Below are 24,316 nucleotides of genomic sequence, written 5' to 3' on the forward strand. Positions count from 1 at the left end.
TAAAACCCATGTCCTCTACACCCAGACTATATCTAGTAAAACCCATGTCCTCTACACCCAGACTATATCTAGTAAAACCCAGACTATCTCTAGTAAAACCCATGTCCTCTACACCCAGACTATCTCTAGTAAAACCCATGTCCTCTACACCCAGACTATCTCTAGTAAAACCCATGTCCTCTACACCCAGACTATATCTAGTAAAACCCATGTCCTCTACACCCAGACTATCTCTAGTAAAACCCAGACTAGCTGCAGGAAGATAGAGTGGACACAATAAACCTCAGCCTTAGCAATTATATAATTGTTTACTATTAATATCAAATAAATGAGATAAGTAATTAATTTTTCTATCACAATTCCTCTCTATGGGCCTTATGTCACATTACTATACTATTGATCTACTGGACAAATAAAGCTTGATAGCTCATTGAAGAGTGATTCTCCACAGAGGCAGCAGAAGGTCCAGCAGAGATTCCAGGAAAGAATCTTCTCTCTTCCAGTCAGAGAGAGAGGAGAGGGGCTCCTCTCCAATCGCACTGACCCCACTGTTGGGAACAGGCTGTCTGGACCCCTTTACATTAATAGACTGCTTAATGTAACCGACGGGATATGAACCCAGGTCTACTGCAGGAGAAACCAACATCTTGACCATTACACCAAGAGGACAGTCCCCTTTGGGCCGACACTGATTTTGAAGTCACTTTTGGGCCTACCTCATCACATAACCATGAGTAACCATGACTGACTCATGTCCCCTATACATTAACATGGATCTCTCTCTCTCTCTCTCTGTCAAATGTGTTATATTGTCATGGGAAACAGATGTTTACATTGGTCAGGATATGTTTCTTGCTTTGGTCTTGGGAACAGGACACCATTGAAAGGAGTGTTTTCTGGGATAGTGTTAAGTGTGGAGGTGGAGCAATTGAAGTTGAAGACTCCTGGTGTTTGTGATGACCACCGTTTGGTACGACGCAGACCCGGTGGTGAGCGTGGTGAAACAGAGGAGTCACTGTCAGTCCTTTTGAGTCTTTACCTGACAAAGTCATGTTAGGATATATCAGTTATCCTGTTAGAGTCTTTGTGTTGAATCCACTGAGCTGTTTCAGGTGCAGCGTTTATGGTCATGTTGCAGCAGTTTGTAGGAGGGAGATTCCAAGATGGGGGAAGTGTGCAGGAGGTCATGGGAAAGAGGATTGTGTAGTTTTGGTGGATAAAGTTGTATGTGTCAACTGTAGGGGTGTCCATGTTGCTGGTGATCAGAAGTGCTCGGTGAGAGAGAAGCAGGTTGAGGTGGATAGAGTCAGAGTAGTGCAGAAGGTGTCGTATGCTGAGGCAGTGAAGAAAGTAGAGGAGGATGGGTCAAGGGTGAGGGATCCTGTGAGGATCCCTGTGAGTAGTAGATCTGTGCCAGCACAGAGGGATAGGCCAACGAGTGATATATGCTTCAGTAAGGTTGGCTTCTTAGCGTTCATAACAATGGTTATCAACTGTACCAGATAAATGGAATGTAAATCACAGAAAATAGATGTTGTGGTGGCAGCTGCATCAAAGTATTTGGTCATACAAGATTTGACTTCAGAAGAGTTACAGGGTGTGTTGAGTGGTGGTGTCCCGTCCTCCCAGGTCGTTGTCATGGTGCAGGATGAGGGTCAAAGTAGTGGAATGGGTTAGTGGGTTTTTAATGACTGTAGGGTTAGTTGTCATGGTGCAGGAGCAGATAGGGTCAAAGTAGTGGAATGGGGTAGTGGGTTTTTAATGAGTGTAGGGTGGGTTGAAATGGTTTTATTTAGTATTGTCATAATTTCCCCTTTTCCCTTTTATATCACAAAGTATCATGGATTTATATTATAGTCCAGTTGGGGGCGGTAATGCAACATACTGGATGCCAACCGCCGTTAAACTCCAAAGAAGAAGAAACGTTATATTATGTCTGTGTACAGTGTTGTAACGATGTCTCTCTCTCTCTCATTCCATCACTTTCATGGTAGTTGGTTGTGTGGGTCTCTGGGTATGAATGGGGTGCTGGACAGAATCCAGTATACAGCTTTAAGGATATGTATTGGTGCATTTAAATCAACATCTGTATGTGTCTGACTAGTGGAGGCAGGTGAGATGCATTTGGATATACAATGTAATAAATTGTCATTAGCTTATTGGGTTGAAAGGCTGTGAGGTTGAGCATCCCACTGCTACTGTTCTAGATGACTGTTGGGAATAGACTAGTAGACAAGGCAGTGGTTTGGTTGGACAGTTGGAAAGCTTTCTGATGAGAGTGGTTTGAGGGAGTTGGAGGTTGGCCCTTCTGTGGTGATAGGGGATGTACATACAAATACATTTAGTTTATTATATATATTTTCTAAAGATAAATATTTATATTTTTATGGTTGACATTGTCTTCCAACGTAACTACCCCTTAACATATAAACACAGACACTGGACATAGACACTGAAAATGAATTTATAGCTCTCAAAAGATCCTTTGCTTTGCTGAGCAGTTAGTTTTCAGGAGTGTGCTGCCTGCCTTCAGAGGAGTCTGTCTGTGAATAATGGGGGTGGCAGGTAGCCTAGTGGTTAACTAGGCAAGTCAGTTAAGAACAAACTCGTATTTACAATGACAACCTACCGGGGAACAGTGGGTTAACTTCCTTGTTCAGGGGTAGAACTACAGATTATTACCTTGTCAGCTCGGGGATTCAATCCAGCAACCTTTTGGTTACAATCCCAATGCTCTAACCACTAGGCTACCTGCTGCCCTTTCACAGAGGCCTAGTTTACCTTTCCGTGAGTCATTTAGCAGACACTCTTATCCAGAGCCACAAGGGTTAAGTGACTAAAAAAGGCGAATTACAGATTTTTCAGCTAGTCGGCTCGGAGATTCGACTAGGTGAACCTGTTACTGTTACTGCCTAACACTCTTAACCGCTAGATTACAAACAACTAAATGTTTAACACAAAAGTCAAAAGGTAGTAGATAAATGGTAAGCTGGTTAAATAAAAGACTGCTGTTATAACATGTCTGTTTATTTCACTAAATATCTCACAATGTGTAAATGTAAAATGTTTTATGTCGGATTTTAATCAGGAAAATCTCCTCTTTCTAATGACATAGGTTTGGGCAGGGTACTCTGCTGTTATTGATCGCTAGACCAGAAATAGTCAGAACTTTCATTTCTTGCCGACTTCCTGGAAATGCAGACATAAAAGCACAAGGCACCATCGAGGTGCGGATGTTTACTTTCTTATACATATTTTTTTCCAGTTTCGTCCTAAAAACAGATGGTAGTGGTAAAATAAAAAGGTAGACATTTTTTGGTGCCATTTAGGGAAAATGGAATTGGGTTTGTGGCTGGATCAGCAGCTCTTCATCATGTGGCCAGAGAGACTCAATACAGCAGGGGTCTCTGATTTCTATGCTGCAGTACTGAGGGTCTGGCAGCTGCTGAGACCCACACGAGACGGGGGTGTGGTGCCTGGGCCGTGGGTATGGGAGGAGACCATCTACCACAACCCACTGATCACTGGGTTTGGTGGACCTGGAGAGCAGGGTGGCAGCGTTCTGACTCAGCAGCACAGAGGCTACTGTACCGTACAGAGGTGGGCTTAGAGGGGGTAAAGGGGCATCAGTGGCAGGGGGTTATGGGGGCTGAGAGCATGGCAGGATATAGGTGGAGGGTGCTCTATCAGCTCCCAGTGCTGGAAAGGTCAGGGGTCATCCAGTGGAGGGTATTACATGGAGCCCTGGACACCAATAGCTGGTTGGCTCGGGTTGACCTGGGAGTTCGGGAAGGGTGGTCATCATGTTTTTTCTGTGTTGCCAGGGTAATGCCATTACTGTTAACGCCTTAGGGTTGAGATTGAGTTTTACAAAATTATCAACAGTGTAGAGATGTTTCAGGAGGTATGGGGGCTCAGAGGGGCTGTCTGTACGGCTGGAGAGAAGGGGTTGGATGTACGGTTGGAATGTGGTGCTGGATGGTGTATTGTACTGTGGTGTTGGGTACTGTATAATGTGATTGTGTGGAGGTTGTGGTGGCACGCAATGTGTTTTTAGGAAGGGGGGGGGTGTAAGTGTAATGAGGATGCCAAGTCAGTCTCTCTCTCCCTCTCTCTCTCTCTCATTGGATCCAGAGCTGACAGCCAGTCGAGTGGGTGGAGGACCCAGTATATATCTGGGCTCTAAGGGGTGGGTTAGGAAGAACTGGGAAGGAGTGTCACAAGTGGTTGAGTCGAGGATGAAGAAGTGGAGGTGTCTCCTCTCCCAAGTGTCATACAGAGGGAGGGTGCTGATCATCAACAACTTGGCAGCATCCTCCCTTTGCCAGAAAATGAGCATTCTCAACCCCCCTGGTGGTCTGCTTGTGGACCTGCAGAGTAAGTTAGTGAATTATTTTCTGGTTGGGGCGTCACCGGCTGAGGGCGGCGGTGTTCTGTACCGGCCTGTCCGGGAGGGGGGACAAGGCCTGATCCACCTGGAGAGCAGCCAAGCGAAGGCTCAAGTGAGTCAAGCTGAAGGACTCCTGGAGCAACTGAAGTAGGAGATAGCTGAGCTGAGGAAGAGAAGCACTGAGCTGGAGCAGCTCTCACACACACAGGATCACATCCATTTCCTCCAGGTAACTAAACTGCCTTGTTACATGTGATATGAAATTAACTTAATGTGAAACTAATCATCTCAATAATTATGGTGTCCTCTCTGTCCCCCCCTCTCTCTTGCTCTCTCTCTGTCTGTCTCTCTCTCTGTCTCCAGAGTTATCAGCCTCTCTCCAGTATCAGTGTATCTTCAGACTTACCCAGCATCATTGTTCGTCCTCTTCAGTACTTTGGAGACGTGTCTGATGTGACGACCCTCCCACTCTGTCTGCCGTATTCTCTCTTTGTTCTTGTTTCCTTATTAGGATGCCGGTGGGCGGAGCTGGGAGGGTCGTTAGCTACATGGGAAACACCTGGGCCCGGTGTGTCACAGGATAAATACACCACTTCCCCATTCATGGAGGAGACTCTCTCCATGCAGACACCTTTATGTAATTTTGTTGTGTTGGGGGGGGGGGTTGTTTGCTATAGCATCTTTCAACACCCTGCATTATCACATTCATGCATGCAAAACACTCACTTACACCATTGTATATTGTACTTAGTTACTTTATTTAATTAATATATGTTTTGTTACTCCTTATCTCCACGTTGTCTCCCTTTTGTTACGGGCTTTGAGCCGGTTCGTGACACTGAACTGAGAGAAACTAGAAGACTTCCTTAAAGGAGAACAAGATCTCCACTACAGGTGTGTTGAAAATAATAAGAACATCAACTTTAGACCATTGAAAGTTCCCTATATACAGTTGAATTCGGAAGTTTGCATACACTTAGGTTGGAGTCATTAAAACTCGCTTTTCAACCACTCCACAAATTTCTTGTTAAACTACAGTTTTGGCAAGTTGGTTAGGACATCTACTTTGTGCATGACACACGTAATTTCTCCAACAATTTGTTTACAGACACATTGAATTATAAGTGAAATAATCTATCACAATTCCAGTGTGTCAGAAGTTTACATACACTAAGTTGACTGTGCCTTAAACAGCTTGGAAAATTCCAGAAAATTATGTCATGGTTTTAGAAGCTTCTGATAGGCTAATTGACACCATTTGAGTCAATTGGAGATGTACCTGTGGATGTACTTCAAGACCTACCTTCAAACTCAGTGCCTCTTTGCTTGACATCATGGGAAAATCTAAAGAAATCAGCCAAGACCTCAGAAAACAAATTGTAGACCTCCACAAGTCTGATTTATCCTTGGGAGCAATTTCCAAATGCCTGAAGGTACAAAGTTCATCTGTACAAACAATAGTACGCAAGTATAAACCCCATGGGACCACGCAGCCGTCATACCGTTCAGGAAGGAGACGCGTTCTGTCTCCTAGAGATTAATGTACTTTGCTACGAAAAGTGCAAATCAATCCCAGAACAGCAAAGGACCTTGTGAAGATGCTGGAGGAAAAAGGTAGAAAAGTATCTATATCCACAGTAAAATGAGTCCTATATTGACATATTTCAGATATCTCAGATGTGATGATTCATTCTGCTCTGTTTTATGAACAATGATTTAACTGATTTGATGTTCAGATGTTCTGAATTAAAATTAAAATTAAATACGTTCATTTTGATTTGTACATTTGACTTTTCTGACTGATTTGAATTTTAAGAGATTTAATGTGCTCATATTTGATAAAATGTTTTCACAATGTTTTAATATTGTACATTTCCATGAATCATGATGTGTGGTGTTGATGTATATTGGTTGTCATTCAGAACCATTGATATGTTTTCTCAATTTGTTCTCTGTCTCTTTGTAATTCTGCTCAGTGGCATTGAACAGGTAGTATCACTAAGTAACTAACTAAACTATATGGGACAGACACAGATTAATCATAGTACTGGGCTAAAAAGTATGTTCAATGTAGATGTCCAGGAAACCATCCCTAAATTTGTCATCTTTCATCCTCCCATACTGCTCAGTCAAGCAACATTAAACCTGTCCAGCAGGTGGTGGTATTGACCAAACAATATAACCAGCAGATATCTTGACTTGCCACTCAGTATGTCAGTAATGTTCAGAATAGTACTTTAATATCATTGGAGATTGATGGTCTTTTTAATCCACTATCCAGAGTCAGGAACAGATGAAGTTGGGTCTGCTACTGTTCAGTGATTAAATATGACTTATGGTGATGGGAAATAAAAAATACAACACAACTTCATCTAGTAATAGTTTTCCTTTGTTATTTATTCCAAGGTGTCTTTAACTTGTAAATGGATTGTGTGGAGGTGAGCTAGTGGTGTGGCTGATAGAATAGAATGAAAGGGGAGGAATTGGGGAGGAGTGAAGGGCTGTTAAAGAAACCAGGTGAGGAAGAGAAAGATGTTCAGAGGAATTACTGTCTCTGTTCCAAATGGTTCCCTGTTCCCTACGTAGTGCACTACAGTGCTTCTGACCAGGTCTAAAGTAGTGTTCTACATAGGGAATAGGGTGTAGATTTATTACAATATCATGCTTTAGTGTTTGTCACAAAAAAATATTAGATCTCCACCCCCCACTTCATGTCTGTCGTCCCCCAGTTCTGTTAAGACCTCTCATTGAACTGGGCCTCATTCTAAATGGTAACTTTGTGCAGAACCATACTGGTCTTTACTATGGTTCTACATACAGTACCTGCATTGATAGTCCATACTGGTCTTTACTATGGTTCTACATACAGTATCTGTGTTGATAGTCCATACTGGTCTTTACTATGGTTCTACATACAGTATCTGTATTGATAGTCCATACTGGTCTTTACTATGGTTCTACATACAGTACCTGTATTGATAGTCCATACTGGGCTTTACTATGGTTCTACATACAGTATCTGTGTTGATAGTCCATACTGGTCTTTACTATGGTTCTACATACAGTATCTGTATTGATAGTCCATACTGGTCTTTACTATGGTTCTACATACAGTACCTGTATTGATAGTCCATACTGGGCTTTACTATGGTTCTACATACAGTATCTGTATTGATAGTCCATACTGGTCTTTACTATAGTTCTACATACAGTACCTGTATTGATAGTCCATACTGGTCTTTACTATGGTTCTACATACAGTGCCTGTATTGATAGTCCATACTGGTCTTTACTATGGTTCTACATACAGTACCTGTATTGATAGTCCATACTGGTCTTTACTATGGTTCTACATACAGTATCTGTATTGATAGTCCATACTGGACTTTACTATGGTTCTACATACAGTACCTGTATTGATAGTCCATACTGGGCTTTACTATGGTTCTACATACAGTATCTGTATTGATAGTCCATACTGGTCTTTACTATGGTTCTACATACAGTATCTGTATTGATAGTCCATACTGGTCTTTACTATGGTTCTACATACAGTATCTGTATTGATAGTCCATACTGGTCTTTACTATGGTTCTACATACAGTATCTGCATTGATAGTCCATACTGGGCTTTACTATGGTTCTACATACAGTACCTGTATTGATAGTCCATACTGGTCTTTACTATGGTTCTACATACAGTATCTGTATTGATAGTCCATACTGGGCTTTACTATGGTTCTACATACAGTACCTGTATTGATAGTCCATACTGGTCTTTACTATGGTTCTACATACAGTATCTGTGTTGATAGTCCATACTGGGCTTTACTATGGTTCTACATACAGTACCTGTATTGATAGTCCATACTGGGCTTTACTATGGTTCTACATACAGTATCTGTATTGATAGTCCATACTGGACTTTACTATGGTTCTACATACAGTATCTGTATTGATAGTCCATACTGGACTTTACTATGGTTCTACATACAGTACCTGTATTGATAGTCCATACTGGACTTTACTATGGTTCTACATACAGTATCTGTATTGATAGTCCATACTGGGCTTTACTATGGTTCTACATACAGTACCTGTATTGATAGTCCATACTGGTCTTTACTATGGTTCTACATACAGTACCTGTATTGATAGTCCATACTGGTCTTTACTATGGTTCTACATACAGTACCTGTATTGATAGTCCATACTGGTCTTTACTATGGTTCTACATACAGTATCTGTATTGATAGTCCATACTGGTCTTTACTATGGTTCTACATACAGTATCTGTATTGATAGTCCATACTGGGCTTTACTATGGTTCTACATACAGTACCTGTATTGATGGTCCATACTGGACTGTGGGGTCACCGTGATCTGATTACTGTAGGGTCACCGTGACCTGATTACTGTGGGGTCACCGTGATCTGATTACTGTGGGGTCACCGTGATCTGATTACTGTGGTGTGTGTCTGTCCGTCCTAACTGTTGGAGCTTGGAGCACAAGCATTTCACTACACCCACAATAACATCTGCTAAATATGTGAATGTTACCAATAACGTTTGATTTGATTCTGTGTCTATCTGTGTGTGTCTGCCTGTCCGTCCGTTTGGTTAATTAGCTGATGTTCTTGTCAGGATTCACTTATCAAAAATGTAGATTTAATCTGTACAGTAGAAGTATCGTTGGAAGATCCACATGAAAGCAGCATGACAGCATGATGCAGCATTAGACAGCATGATGTTTTCTCCTAATGAACTGAAAGATCAACTGGACAACGTGAATGATGTTAACACATACGATCTCAAGATATGTTTTTTATCCTCTATTAAAATGTGGTATATTTATCATGGAATGTAATCAACTTATTTGAGGTGTATTGCTGAACACTTGTCTATTTGTGCTCATTGTGTACTGTGTTTTAGTCTGAAAACCTAAAACGTTCTTCTCTTAATATTCATTTACATTGGATTTTAAACAGTGACAGAATTCCAAATGTCTCCTGAGCTGAAGACCAAAGAAGAGTTGTATCTCTGTAAGAGATATTCAAACATCCTCTCAAAGATAACATACACGTTCTTTATTTTACTTATTGTGTTTTTATCTCCATCTGTCAGACGTCCTCCAGCTGACGTTGGATCTGAACACAGCTGATCCAGAACTCAGCCTGTCTGAGGGAAACAGGAAGGTGACAGCCACTGATAAAGCTCAGCCCTCTCCTGACCAGAGAGATGTTCCTACTGGAGACAGGTGCTGTGTAGAGAGGACCTGTCTGGAGTGTGCTACTGGGAGGTAGAGAGGACCTGTCTGGAGTCTGCTACTGGGAGGTAGAGAGGACCTGTCTGGAGTCTGCTACTGGGAGGTAGAGAGGACCTGTCTGGAGTCTGCTACTGGGAGGTAGAGAGGACCTGTCTGGAGTCTGCTACTGGGAGGTAGAGAGGACCTGTCTGGAGTCTGCTACTGGGAGGTAGAGAGGACCTGTCTGGAGTCTGCTACTGGGAGGTAGAGAGGACCTGTCTGGAGTCTGCTACTGGGAGGTAGAGTGGAGCGCTGGATGGGTTGAAATAGCAGTGTCATATAAAGGGATCAGCAGGAAAGGAAAGGCCCAGAGTGTACATTTCTAGGTACCAGTCAGTCCTGGACTTAGGAGTGTTATCCCCCCATTGTAGGTTTTGGCACAATTATAATAAACCAGAAATATCTGTCCCCTGCTCCTCCAGAGTAGGCGTGAACCTGGACCACAAGGCAGGTACTCTGTCCTTCTACAGTGTCTCTGACACAATGACCCTCCTCCACAGAGTCCAGACCACATTCACTCAGCCCCTCTATCCTGGCTTTGGGATTGGTACAAAATCACGTCTCTAAATAATGACCAGTAGATACAGATCAACTATTTCAGATCCTCTGGGTTATTAACAGTTTTCTACTAGGTCTATGATCTGGTTAGACTCCCCTTTTTTATTGTAATAAATCCATTGTTTAGACAGCACGTTCTAATTAGCCTGGTCCCAGATCAGTTAGTGCTATTGATAAACAGATGGCATGACAGCACGTTCTAATTAGCCTGGTCCCAGATCAGTTAGTGCTATTGATAAACAGATGGCATGACAGCACATTCTAATTAGCCTGGTCCCAGATCAGTTAGTGCTATTGATAAACAGATGGCATGACAGCACATTCTAATTAGCCTGATCCCAGATCAGTTAGTGCTATTGATAAACAGATGGCATGACAGCACATTCTAATTAGCCTGGTCCCAGATCAGTTAGTGCTATTGATAAACAGATGGCATGACAGCACATTCTAATTAGCCTGGTCCCAGATCAGTTAGTGCTATTGATAAACAGATGGCATGACAGCACATTCTAATTAGCCTGGTCCCAGATCAGTTAGTGCTATTGATAAACAGATGGCATTACAGCACATTCTAATTAGCCTGGTCCCAGATCAGTTAGTGCTATTGATAAACAGATGGCATTACAGCACATTCTAATTAGCCTGGTCCCAGATTTGTAAGTGCTATTGATAAACAGATGGCATTACAGCACATTCTAATTAGCCTGGTCCCAGATTTGTAAGTGCTCTTACAAATCATGACATTGGAAATGCCCTATTATTGAATTGATTGACACAATGAATCAGTTATTTACAATAATCGATGCACCAGTATATCCATATAGACTAATAGACAGTACATAATACACTCCCACATCATGTCCATATAGACTAATAGACAGTACATAATACACTCCCACATCATGTCCATATAGACTAATAGACAGTACATAACACACTCCCACATCATGTCCATGTAGACTAATAGACAGTACATAATACACTCCCACATCATATCCATATAGACTAATAGACAGTACATAACACACTCCCACATCATGTCCATGTAGACTAATAGACAGTACATAATACACTCCCACATCATATCCATATAGACTAATAGACAGTACATAACACACTCCCACATCATGTCCATGTAGACTAATAGACAGTACATAATACACTCCCACATCATATCCATATAGACTAATAGACAGTACATAATACACTCCCACATCATATCCATGTAGACTAATAGACAGTACATAATACACTCCCACATCATGTCCATATAGACTAATAGACAGTACATAATACACTCCCACATCATGTCCATATAGACTAATAGACAGTACATAACACACTCCCACATCATGTCCATATAGACTAATAGACAGTACATAACACACTCCCACATCATGTCCATATAGACTAATAGACAGTACATAATACACTCCCACATCATGTCCATGTAGACTAATATACAGTACATAATACACTCCCACATCATATCCATATAGACTAATATACAGTACATAACACACTCCCACATCATATCCATGTAGACTAATAGACAGTACATAATACACTCCCACATCATATCCATGTAGACTAATAGACAGTACATAACACACTCCCACATCATATCCATGTAGACTAATAGACAGTACATAACACACTCCCACATCATATCCATGTAGACTAATAGACAGTACATAATACACTCCCACATCATATTCATGTAGACTAATAGACAGTACATAACACACTCCCACATCATGTCCATGTAGACTAATATACAGTACATAATACACTCCCACATCATATCCATATAGACTAATAGACAGTACATAACACACTCCCACATCATATCCATGTAGACTAATAGACAGTACATAATACACTCCCACATCATGTCCATGTAGACTAATAGACAGTACATAATACACTCCCACATCATATCCATATAGACTAATAGACCGTACATAACACACTCCCACATCATATCCATGTAGACTAATAGACAGTACATAATACACTCCCACATCATGTCCATGTAGACTAATAGACAGTACATAATACACTCCCACATCATGTCCATGTAGACTAATAGACAGTACATAATACACTCCCACATCATGTCCATGTAGACTAATACAGTACATCAACTCCCACATCATATCCATGTAGACTAATATACAGTACATAATACACTCCCACATCATATCCATGTAGACTAATATACAGTACATAATACACTCCCACATCATATCCATGTAGACTAATAGACAGTACATAATACACTCCCACATCATATCCATGTAGACTAATAGACAGTACATAATACACTCCCACATTATATTTCAGTAGGAAGGAACGATCATCTAAAGTGTCTGTCTAAAACTGACTGTCAATGAAAACAATCCACAGTACAGACATCAATAAACCAAGAGGAACTCCAGCGCTACAGGGGACAAAGGTTGTGTATAGGTCACAACACTGTTTCTATGGAGACCGTTGTGGAGGAGCGTTCCATGGTGTGTTAGAATCACAGGCAGGTATTTTACTGCAGTAGCTTCTCTGTCAGAAGGTTGCTTCCTACTCCTCTACTCTGCATCACACTCAGTTCTAGGTACCTGGGACACAGGGGAGACTGCTAGGGTGGATCTCTCTCAATACTGTCACCTGTCTCAATACTCTTAATACTGTCACCTGTCTCAATACTGTCACCTGTCTCAATACTGTCACCTGTCTCAATACTGTCACCTGTCTCAATACTGTCACCTGTCTCAATACAGTGTGTTTGGGTTCCAGTTACCTGTAGTTGGACAGGATAACAGATTCCCTTCATACAGTGTGTTTGGGTTCCAGTTACCTGTAGTTGGACAGGAGAACAGATTCCCTTCATACAGTGTGTTTGGGTTCCAGTTACCTGTAGTTGGACAGGAGAACAGTTCTATCAGTGGCCATAGGATTGAATCACCATATTGCAGGCAGACCCCCATCAACCATTCCAACATGCATGTGTGTTCCTCTTCAGTTGCTATGGTTACAATGATGATCCCCAGTTTACAATTGGCTCATTCATCCCCCTCCTCTCCCCTGTAACTATTCCCCAGGTCATTGCTGCAAATGAGAACGTGTTCTCAGTCAACTTACCTGGTAAAATAACGGATACATTTAAACATTTTAAAAATGCATCTGTTAGTGAAGTCTTTACCACCAGAGAGTAGGTAGACCAGCTGGATGATGAGGGCTCCCAGGAAACAGCCCCCTCCGTAGGACAGGGTGAGGAAGTGCAGGGAGATGCTTCTGATATGACTAGGTGTCAGGTGGAAGGAGATCACAGAGCCTGGAACAGAGAAGAGAGCAAGGCTGGGAAGACAAAGAAGCATTAATTTGGTTCAAACGTCCCTTGTCTGTCTCTAATACACCAGTAGGGGTCATCCTAACCCTAGCTTCCAGAGTTCAGAATACTATCCACTATGATGGCAGTTGGTTCCAACATTCCACATTCTAACTACATATGGTGTCCATTGACATTCTAGCTACATGGGGTGTCCATTGACATTCTAGCTACATGGGGTGTCCATTGACATTCTAACTACATATGGTAGTATGCTCTAACGCTAGTTGGCACTGTCTCCCAAAATGACCTCTAACTTCCTTCATACTGGATGCAGAGACACAAAAAGGGTATCCATCAGTTTTTCTAGCTCTGGGTCGGTAGATAAAGAGCTTCATCTGACTCTGGGTCAGTAGTTTAAGAGCTTCATCTGACTCTGGGTCAGTAGTTTAAGAGCTTCATCTGACTCTGGGTCAGTAGTTTAAGGGCTTCATCTGACTCTGGGTCAGTAGTTTAAGGGCTTCATCTGACTCTGGGTCAGTAGTTTAAGGGCTTCATCTGACTCTGGGTCAGTAGTTTAAGAGCTTCATTGCCTAAATCCTAAGTATCCCTTTAACCTGAGTTAAGTGATTAAGCTCTGAGGAGAGATATGTATTTTATTATGCCTTTTGAAAGTGTTTTGTGAAACATTTATTTTTAGTAAAACTCCAGGATATTTTCCTATTTCAACCAGTCCTTTGCCTCCAGTGTCCTGGTCAGGCCCTGAAAACACCCAACAGACAGAGGATGGGCAGAAATGATTGCATTTATTCATTTTACATTTACATTTTAGTAATTTAGCAGACACTCTTATCCAGAGCGACTTTCAATTAGTGCATTAGTATATCTTAAGACAGCTAGGTGAGACAACAATATATTACAGTCGTATCAAGTACATTTTACCTCAAAGTATTTATCAACATTTTTACATGTACATTTATATTTAATTCATTTAGCAGACAGTCTTATCACACCATAGTACTATCAGACTGTTGATACCAATGTGGTCATTTAGCAGACAGTCTTATCACACCATAGTACTATCAGACTGCTGATACCAATGTTGTCATTTACCAGACACTCTTATCAAACCATAGTACTATCATACTGCTGATACCAATGTGGTCATTTAGCAGACATACTATAGTGCTATCATACTGTTGATACCAATGTTGTCATTTAGCAGACACACTATAGTACTATCAGACTGTTGATACCAATGTTGTCATTTAGCAGACAGTCTTATCACACCATAGTACTATCAGACTGCTGATATCATTGCAGGGTGAAAGGTGGCCACAACATGTGAACACTATAAAAAATGGAATAGAAAACTATTTAGTATTTTAAAAATAAAAAATGCAATGGAGTGTAGTTCTGCCCAGTGTAATTCAAATGACAAAATACTCAGAAGTAATTAAAATACATATTTCAAATACGTGTAACAGAAATAATAACCATCTCTGCCTACTACCCAACACTCTGTCATACTTCCTTATCAAATAAATTACACCCCCTCTACATACTGAGAACACAGTCAAGTAGGAAGCCACTCCCTGTCCTCTGGTGTAGAGTTCCATGAAACAGAAAGTAATCTTTGACACTGAACAGAAAGTCATCTTCGACACTGCCATTGCTTAACCTACGGGAGAGAGCACTAAAATGGCTGACAATCAGGAACTGTTCTGTTGCTCCATCTGTCTGGATCTACTGAAGGATCCGGTGACTACTGCCTGTGGACACAGTTACTGTATGGGCTGTATTATAGAACACTGGGATCAGGATGATCTGAAAGGTTTCTACAGCTGTCCACAGTGCAGACAGACCTTTATCCCACGACCTGTTCTGAACAGGAGCACTGTGCTGGCTGAAGTGGTGGAGAATCTGAAGAAGACAGGACTCCAGGCTGCTCCCCCTCCTGCTCTGTGCTATGCTGTACCTGTAGATGTGGCGTGTGATTTCTGCACTGGGACCAGAAAGCAGAAAGCCCTCATGTCCTGTCTGGCATGTCTGGCCTCTTACTGTGAGACTCACCTCCAACCTCACTATGAATCTCCTGCTTTCAAGAAGCACAAGCTGGTCAAAGCCACCGCACAACTACAGGAGAAGATCTGCTCTCATCATGACAAACTGCTGGAGGTTTACTGTCGTACCGATGAGCAGTGTATCTGTTATCTGTGTACAATGGATGAACATAAAGGCCATGATACAGTGTCAGCTGCAGCAGAGAGGACTGAGAAACAGGTAAGACCAGAACAACTTGTTGGTGACTGTCTGATAAACAAAGAATTAAAGATACAGTATAAACTAAGACTGTTTGAATATGAGATCATTCAAATTAAATCGATCCACAGCAGCACAAATATGAACACAAACCTTGAATATATATTTTTTTATTTATCCTTTATTTAACTAGGCAATTCAGTTAAAAACAAATTATTTCATACAATTAAATGTTTTACCTTTCAATAACTAAGCAAGTTGGTTAAAAACACATTCTTATTTACAATGACGGCCTGCAATGAACAACAGTTGGTTAACTACCTTGTTCAGGGGAAGAACAACAGATTTATACCTTGTCAGCTTGGGGATTCAATCCAGCAACCTTTTGGTTACTGTCCCAACGCTCTAACCACTAGGCTACCTGCTACCCCGATGAAGACCTACTATTGGCCAAACCCTAACTCGGACAACGCTGGGCCAATTGTGCGCCACCCTGGGGAACGCCCAATCACGGCCGGTTGTGATACAGCCTGGAATCAAACCAGGGTCTGAAGTGATGCTTCTAGCACTGAGATACAGTGCCATAGACCACTGCGCCAGTAGGGAGATATGATAACCCAGATTCTCCAAATGTATCACCATTTTCTAAAGTCCAACACCATTATCATTTGTTATCAAACACCCAATCAGCTCCCCTGATTTGTGTATTGTTAAAACTATAATAATTCAAATCAAATCAAATGTCATGTTATTGGTCACACACATATTTAGCAGATGTTATTGGTCACACACATATTTAGCAGATGTTATTGGTCACACACATATTTAACAGATGTTATTGGTCACACACATATTTAGCAGATGTTATTGGTCACACACATATTTAGCAGATGTTATTGGTCACACACATATTTAGCAGATGTTATTGGTCACACACATATTTAGCAGATGTTATTGGTCACACACATATTTAGCAGATGTTATTGGTCACACACATATTTAGCAGATGTTATTGGTCACACACATATTTAACAGATGTTATTGGTGGTGTAGTGAAATGCTTGTGTTCCTAGCTCCAACAGTGCAGTAATATCTAACAATTCACAGCAATAAACACAAATCTAAAGTAAAAGAATGCATTTAAGAAATATTTACATTTTAGATTGAGCAACGTCGGAGTGGCGTTGACTAAAATCTAGTAGAATCACATAACATTATAATATAATTTCACACAGTAAATCCTCTAAATTTTAATACATATCTTCTACGGGCCCTATGTATAGTCAGTCACATGACTATACTATTGATCTACTGGACAAATAAAGCTTGATAGCTCATTGAAGAGTGATTCTCCACAGAGGCAGCTGAGGATGAGTCAGCAGAAGGTCCAGCAGAGATTCCAGGAGAGAGAGAAGGAGCTGAAGGAGCTCCAACAGGCTGTGGAGTCTTTCAAGGTGAGTATTGTTGACCAGAGGGGAGACACCATTTCACTTCTCTCCTCCAGTCAGAGAGAGAGGAGAGGGGCTCCTTTCCAATCCCACTGACCCCACTGTTGGGAACAGGCTGTCTGGACCCCTTTCAGAGGGGTGTGAACCAACGGGATATGAACCCAGGTCTACTGCAGGAGAAACCAACATCTTGACCGTTACACCAAAAGCACATTCCCTATTGCTGAATTTGATGTGGCAGGCGTGGCGACCTCATCACATAACCTTGAGTAACCATGACTACTCATGTTCCCTATACATTAACATGGAGCTCTCTCTCTCTCTCTCTGTCAAATGGGTTATATTGGCATGGGAAACATATGTTTACATTGCCTAAGCAAGTGAAAGACCATAAACAAAAGTGAAATAAACTATTAGAAATGAACAGTAAACATTACACTCACAGAAGTTTCAAAGGAATAGAGACATTTCAAATGTTATAATTCAAGTGCAAACAGAGTGAGCCGTGTGCCAGACTGAGTTCTGGAGGTGAAATCGAAATGAATGAGGGAGAGTTAAGTGAGTTAGAAGGTGTGGTGAAGAGCTCAGAACCAGAGCCTGACATCAATGGACATGATTTTTATTTATTTTATTTATTTTACCTTTATTTAACCAGGCAAGTCAGTTAAGAACAAATTCTTAGTGATAAAGAAGAATCTGGTGCAGTAGGAGTTACATTGTTGGAGAAAGTGGATCCATACCTTTTGGCAGATCCATGTGTGGTTTCAGGGTGGGTGGTAAAGGAGTTGGGTGCAGTTGAATCAGTGAAGGTAACCTGTAGTGGACTTGTCATATTTGTTTGTGTTTCTTCTGACCAGAGGGAGTGGGCGCTCTGTGTCACGCAACTTGGGTCAAGATCTGTTTCTTGCTTTGGTCTTGGGAACAGGACACCATTGAAAGGAGTGTTTTCTGGGATAGTGTTAAGTGTGGAGGTGGAGCAATTGAAGTTGAAGACTCCTGGTGTTTGTGATGACCACCGTTTGGTACGACGCAGACCCGGTGGTGAGCGTGGTGAAACAGAGGAGTCACTGTCAGTCCTTTTGAGTCTTTACCCGACAAAGTCATGTTAGGGTATATCAGTTATCCTGTTAGAGTCTTTGTGTTGAATCCACTGAGCTGTTTCAGGTGCAGCGTTTATGGTCATGTTGCAGCAGTTTGTAGGAGGGAGATTCCAAGATGGGGGAAGTGTGCAGGAGGTCATGGGATAGAGAATTGTGTACTTTTGGTGGATAAAGCTCTTGTACGAGAGCTTCAGTTTCTTGGCAATTTCTCACATGGAATAGCCTTCATTTCTCTGAACAAGAATAGACTGATGAGTTTCAGATGAAAGTTCTTTGTTTCTAGCCATTTTGAGACAGTAATCGAATCCACAAATGCTGATGCTCCAGATACTCAACGAGTCTAGAGAAGGACAGTTTTATTGCTGCTTTAATCAGCACAACGGTTTTCAGCTGTGCTAACATAATTGCAAAAGGGTTTTCTAATGATCAATTAGCCTTTTTAAAATGATAACCTTGGATTAGCTAACACACCGTGCCATTGGAACACAGGAGTGATGGTTGCTGATAATGGGCCTATGTACAGTTGAAGTCGGAAGTTTACATACACCTTAGCCAAATTAATTTAAACTCAGTTTTACACAATTCCTGACATTGAATCCTTGTAAAAATGTCCTGTCTTAGGTCAGTTAGGATTACTACTTTATTTTAAGAATGTTTAATGTCAGAATAATTGTAGAGAGAATTATTAATTTCATATTTTATTTATTTCATCACATTCCCAGTTGATCATAAGTTAACCTCAATTAGTATTTGGTAGCATTGCCTTTATAATTCTTTAATTAGGTCAAACGTTTGGGGTAGCCTTCCACAAACTTCCCACAATAAGTTGGGTGAATTTTGTCCCATTCTTTCTGACAGACCTGGTGAAACTGAGTCAGGTTTGTATGCCTCCTTGCTCGTTCTGGGATTGATTTGCACTTTTCGCACCAAAGTACATTCATCTCTAGGAGACAATACATGTCTCCTTTCTGATCGGTATGACGGCTGCGTGGTCCCATGGTGTTTATACTTGCGTACTTTTGTTTGTTCAGATGAACGTGGTACCTTCAGGCGTTTGGAAATGGCTCCCAAGGATAAATCAGACTTGTGGAGGTCTACAATTTGTTTTCTGAGGTCTTGGCTGATTTCTTTTGATTTTCCCATGATGTCAAGCAAAGAGGCAGTGAGTTTGAAGGTAGGTCTTGAAATAGATCCAGAGTTACACCCCCAATTGACTCAAATTATGTCAATTAGCCTATCAGACGCTTCTAAAGCCATGACATCATTTTCTGGAATTTTCCAAGCTGTTTAAGACACAGTCAACTTAGTGTATGTAAACTTCTGACCCACTGGAATTGTAATACAGTGAAATAATCTGTCTGTAAACAATTGTTGGAGAAACGACTTGTGTCATGCACAAAGTAGATGTTCTAACCGACATGCCAAAACTATAGTTTGTTAACAAGAAATTTGTGGAGTGGTTTAAAGCGAGTTTTAATGACTCCAACCTAAGTGTATGTAAACTTCCGACTTCAACTGTAGATATTGCACTACAAAACTGACGTTTCTAGCTACAATAGTAATTTACAACATGATCAATTTTATAATGGACACAATTCTTTATTTTATTTAAAAAACAAGGATATTTCTACGTGACCCCAAACTTTTGAATGGTAGAGTATATATACATGTACATACATACAAATACGTTTAGTTAATTATATTTATAAATATATATATTTAGATGCGTGGCATTGTCTTCCAAAGTAACACCTCCTTAAAATATAAACACAGACACTGAAAACAAGCTTTTTAACATAAATCTGGTAGCTCTCAAAGGATCCTTTGCTTTGCTGAGCAGTTAGTTTTCAGGAGTGTGCTGTCATTCTGCCTTCAGAGGAGTAGCCTAGTGGTTAACTGAAAAGTTAATGCCACACTTTTTATTATTAACCTTTATTTAACTAGGAAAGTCAGTTAAGAACAAATTCTTATTTACAATGACAGCCTACCAGGGAGCAGTGGGTCAACTGCCTTGTTCAGGGGAAGAACAACATATGTTTACCTTGTCAGCTCGGGGATTCAATCCAGTAACCTTTCGGTTACAATCCCAATGCTCTAACCACTAGTCTACCTGCCGCCCTTTCACAGATGCCAAGTTTACGTTTACATGTGAGTCATTTAGCAGAGGCATGTTGCCGTAGTAACGGATACTCCAGTGGGAAAAGACTTGGTTGGCTCATCCCAGGAAATATTGCCTGTTACTGGGGAGGGTGCACTGATCAGGCAGGAAGTTCAGGGGGGCAGACTGGGGAGGAGGAGGATGTTACGGTGCCAACGGAGGAGGAAGGGGGGTGAGTCTGCGGAAGATGCCTTGTTTTCAGATGGCTCATTGTATCCAGAGCTGACAGCCAGTCAGGCAGAGGGCACAGTATATTTCTGGGCTCTGAGGGGCGGGTTAGGAGGTACTGGGAAGGAGTGTCACTGGTGGTGTCGAGGCTGACGAAGTGGAGGTGGCTCCTCTCTTAAGTGTCATACAGAGGGAGGGTGCTGATCATCAACAACTTGGCAGCATCCTCCCTTTGCCAGAAACTGTCCATTCTCAACCCGCCCGGTGGTCTGCTTGTTGACCTGAAGAGCAATTTAGTAATTATTTTCTGATCGCGGAATAACTGGCTGAGGGCGGCGGTGTTCTGTACCTGCCTGTCCAGAATGGGGACAGGACCTGGAGAGCAGGGTGGCAGTGTTCTGAATCAAAGTGGTTCTGAGGCTACTGTACCTCTCTCTCTCTCAACAGCACTCTGCACAGTCAGCAGTGGAGGACAGTGATCAGGTCTTTACTGAGCTGATCCAATACATTGAGAAAAGGAGCTATGAGGTGAAGGAGCTGATCAGAGCCCAAGAGAAGGCTCAAGTGAGTCAAGCTGAAGGACTCCTGGAGCAACTGAAGCAGGAGATAGCTGAGCTGAGGAAGAGAAGCACTGAGCTGGAGCAGCTCTCACACACAGAGGATCACATCCATTTCCTCCAGGTAACTAAACTGCCTTGTTACATGTGATATGAAATTAACTTAATGTGAAACTATTCATCTCAATCAGTATGTTGTCCCCCCTCCCCCATCCCCCTCTCTGTCCGTCCCTCTCTCTATCCGTCCCTCTCTCTGTTCCTCTCGCTCTCTGTCCCTCTCTCTCTCTCTCTCTCTCTCTCTGTCTCCAGAGTTATCAGTCTGTCTCCAGTATCAGTGTATCGTCAGACTTACCCAGCATCGTTGTCCGTCCTCTTCAGTACTTTAGAGATGTGAGTAAGACTGTGTCTGAACTGAGAGAGAAACTAGAAGACTTCCTTAAAGGAGAATGGACCAAGATCTCCACTACTGGTGTGTTGAAAATAATAAGAACATAAACTTTAGACCATTGAAAGTTCCCTTCTAGTCATATACATGTGGAATATGGTATGATGATAACATTCCCTCTCTCTGTCAATGTGTTTGTGTGTCTGTAGTGAATATAGTGGATGTTGTACTGCCTCCAGAGCCCAAGACCAGAGAACAGTTGTTACAATGTGAGTCTCTTTTTGTAAAGTAACTAACAGTCTCTTTTTACTGGCACTCCTAACAATCCCTCTCATAATATATAGCAATAGTAGATCTAATCAAAGACTGGGTATCTAACTGACTCCTCATATTTCTCTGATTTGATCGCTGCTGTGTTCTAATCAAAGACAGGGTAGAAACAGTATCTGACTTAACTTATTGTTTTAACTCCCCTCATTGGTCTCTGCTCTGCTCTTCTCCCAGATTCCTGTCAGCTCACACTGGACCCAAACACAGCACACACACACCTCTCTCTGTCTGAAGGGAAAAGAAAAGTGACCTATACAGGCCAAGTCCATCCATATCCTGACCATCCAGACAGATTCACCAACCAGTACCAGGTTCTGTGTAGAGAAGGTCTGTCTGGACGCTGTTACTGGGAGATGAAGTGGAGTAGTTATGTTATTACAGCAGTCTCCTATAAAGACATCAGCAGAACAGAGACAGATAATATATTTGGATACAATGACAAGTCCTGGAGTTTACAATACTATAGAGGTGGTTATTGGTTCAGACACAATAATGTTGAGACTAAAGTATCAGGCCCTCAGTCCTCCAGAGTAGGAGTGTACCTGGATCACAAGGCAGGTACTCTGTCCTTCTACAGTGTCTCTAACACAATGACCCTCCTCCACAGAGTCCAAACCACATTCACTCAGCCCCTCTATCCTGGGTTTCATCTCTGTGGTACTGCTGAGCTGGTTAAACTGTAGTAGGGTCCACATAGATACTAGTCATGCTGGTGTAGTCTATAGCTGAGCTGGTTGAACTGTAGTAGGGTCCACATAGATACTAGTCATGCTGGTGTAGTCTATTGCTGAGCTGGTTGAACTGTAGTAGGGTCCACATAGATAGTAGTCATGCTGGTGTAATCTATAGCTGAGCTGGTTGAACTGTAGTAGGGTCCACATAGATACTAGTCATGCTGGTGTAGTCTATAGCTGAGCTGGTTAAACTGTAGTAGGGTCCACATAGATACTAGTCATGCTGGTGTAGTCTATAGCTGAGCTGGTTAAACTGTAGTAGGGTCCATATAGATACTAGTCATGCTGGTGTAGTCTATAGTTGAGCTGGTTAAACTGTAGTAGGGTCCACATAGATAGTAGTCATGCTGGTGTAGTCTATAGCTGAGCTGGTTAAACTGTAGTAGGGTCCACATAGATACTAGTCATGCTGGTGTAGTCTATAGCTGAGCTGGTTAAACTGTAGTAGGGTCCACATAGATACTAGTCATGCTGGTGTAGTCTATAGCTGAGCTGGTTAAACTGTAGTAGGGTCCATATAGATACTAGTCATGCTGGTGTAGTCTATAGTTGAGCTGGTTAAACTGTAGTAGGGTCCACATAGATACTAGTCATGCTGGTGTAGTCTATAGCTGAGCTGGTTAAACTGTAGTAGTGTCCACATAGATACTAGTCATGCTGGTATAGTCTATAGCTGAGCTGGTTAAACTGTAGTAGGGTCCACATAGATACTAGTCATGCTGGTGGTGAACATCATCAGATGTGATGATTCATTCTGATGTTTTTCTTTCCAATTCATTTTTTTCTGACTGAATTTATCTTTATCTTTTCCTCCATTTAAAATGCTTTGTATTAATATTTAATGAAATGCTATGTTTTAATCTTGTACATTTCCATGAATCATGATGTATGGTGTTGATGTATATTGGTTGTCATTCAGAACCATTGATATGTTTTCTCATTTGGTTCTTTGTCTCTATGTATTTTTCCTCAGTGGAACAGATAGTAACTAAACTATATGGACTAGTTTCCCAGACACAGATTAAGAGTAAAAAGAATGTTCAATGTTGATGTCCAGGAAACTGACTCTAAATTTGGCATCTGTCATCCTCCGATTCTGCTCAATGAAGCAACATTAAACCTGTCCAGCAGGTGGTGGTATTGACCAAACAATATAACCAGCAGATATCTTGATTTGCCACTCAGTATATCAGTAATGTTCAGAATAGTACTTTAATATCATTGGAGATTGATGGTCTTTTTAATCCACTATCCAGAGTCAGGAACAGATGAAGTTGGGTCTGCTACTGTTCAGTGATTAAATATGACTTATGGTGATGGGAAATAATAAAAAAACTCAATTTCATCTAGTAATAGTTTTCTTCTGTTATTTATTCCAAGGTGTGTCTTTAACTTGTAAATTGATTGTGTGGAGGTGAGCTAGTTGTGTGGTTGATAGAATAGAATGAAAAGGGAAGAGGGGAGGAAGAGGGGAGGAGTGAAGGGATGTTAAAGAAACCAGATGAGGAAGAGAAAGATGTTCAGGGGAAATACTGCCTCTGTTCCAAACGGTTCCTACGTAGTGCACTACGATGCTTCTGACCAGGTATAAAGTAG

The 24,316-nt window shown here is 41.5% G+C and overlaps 1 protein-coding gene and 1 long non-coding RNA gene across 2 annotated transcripts; both read left to right on the forward strand.

Annotated features, from left to right (window-relative positions):
• The first annotated feature begins 4,134 nt into the window (after window positions 1-4,134).
• LOC149983697 (uncharacterized) lies at window positions 4,135-5,302 on the forward strand. Its single transcript, XR_016495092.1, has 2 exons — window positions 4,135-4,619; window positions 4,754-5,302. It is a non-coding gene; the product is annotated as an uncharacterized LOC149983697 (long non-coding RNA).
• Window positions 5,303-15,150: 9,848 nt separating this feature from the next.
• LOC110522727 (E3 ubiquitin-protein ligase TRIM16) lies at window positions 15,151-24,075 on the forward strand. The gene is made up of 6 exons (XM_036969440.2): window positions 15,151-15,861; window positions 17,199-17,294; window positions 21,162-21,395; window positions 21,581-21,740; window positions 21,866-21,925; window positions 22,161-24,075. The coding sequence occupies exons 1-6, from the start codon at window positions 15,280-15,282 to the stop codon at window positions 22,667-22,669; spliced, it is 1,641 nt and encodes a 546-aa protein (XP_036825335.1). The 5' UTR covers window positions 15,151-15,279; the 3' UTR covers window positions 22,670-24,075.
• Window positions 24,076-24,316: the final 241 nt, after the last annotated feature.

This window comes from Oncorhynchus mykiss, chromosome 4 (assembly GCF_057628025.1).
Source record: "Oncorhynchus mykiss isolate SJ-2025 chromosome 4, ASM5762802v1, whole genome shotgun sequence".
Taxonomy (NCBI): domain Eukaryota; kingdom Metazoa; phylum Chordata; class Actinopteri; order Salmoniformes; family Salmonidae; genus Oncorhynchus; species Oncorhynchus mykiss.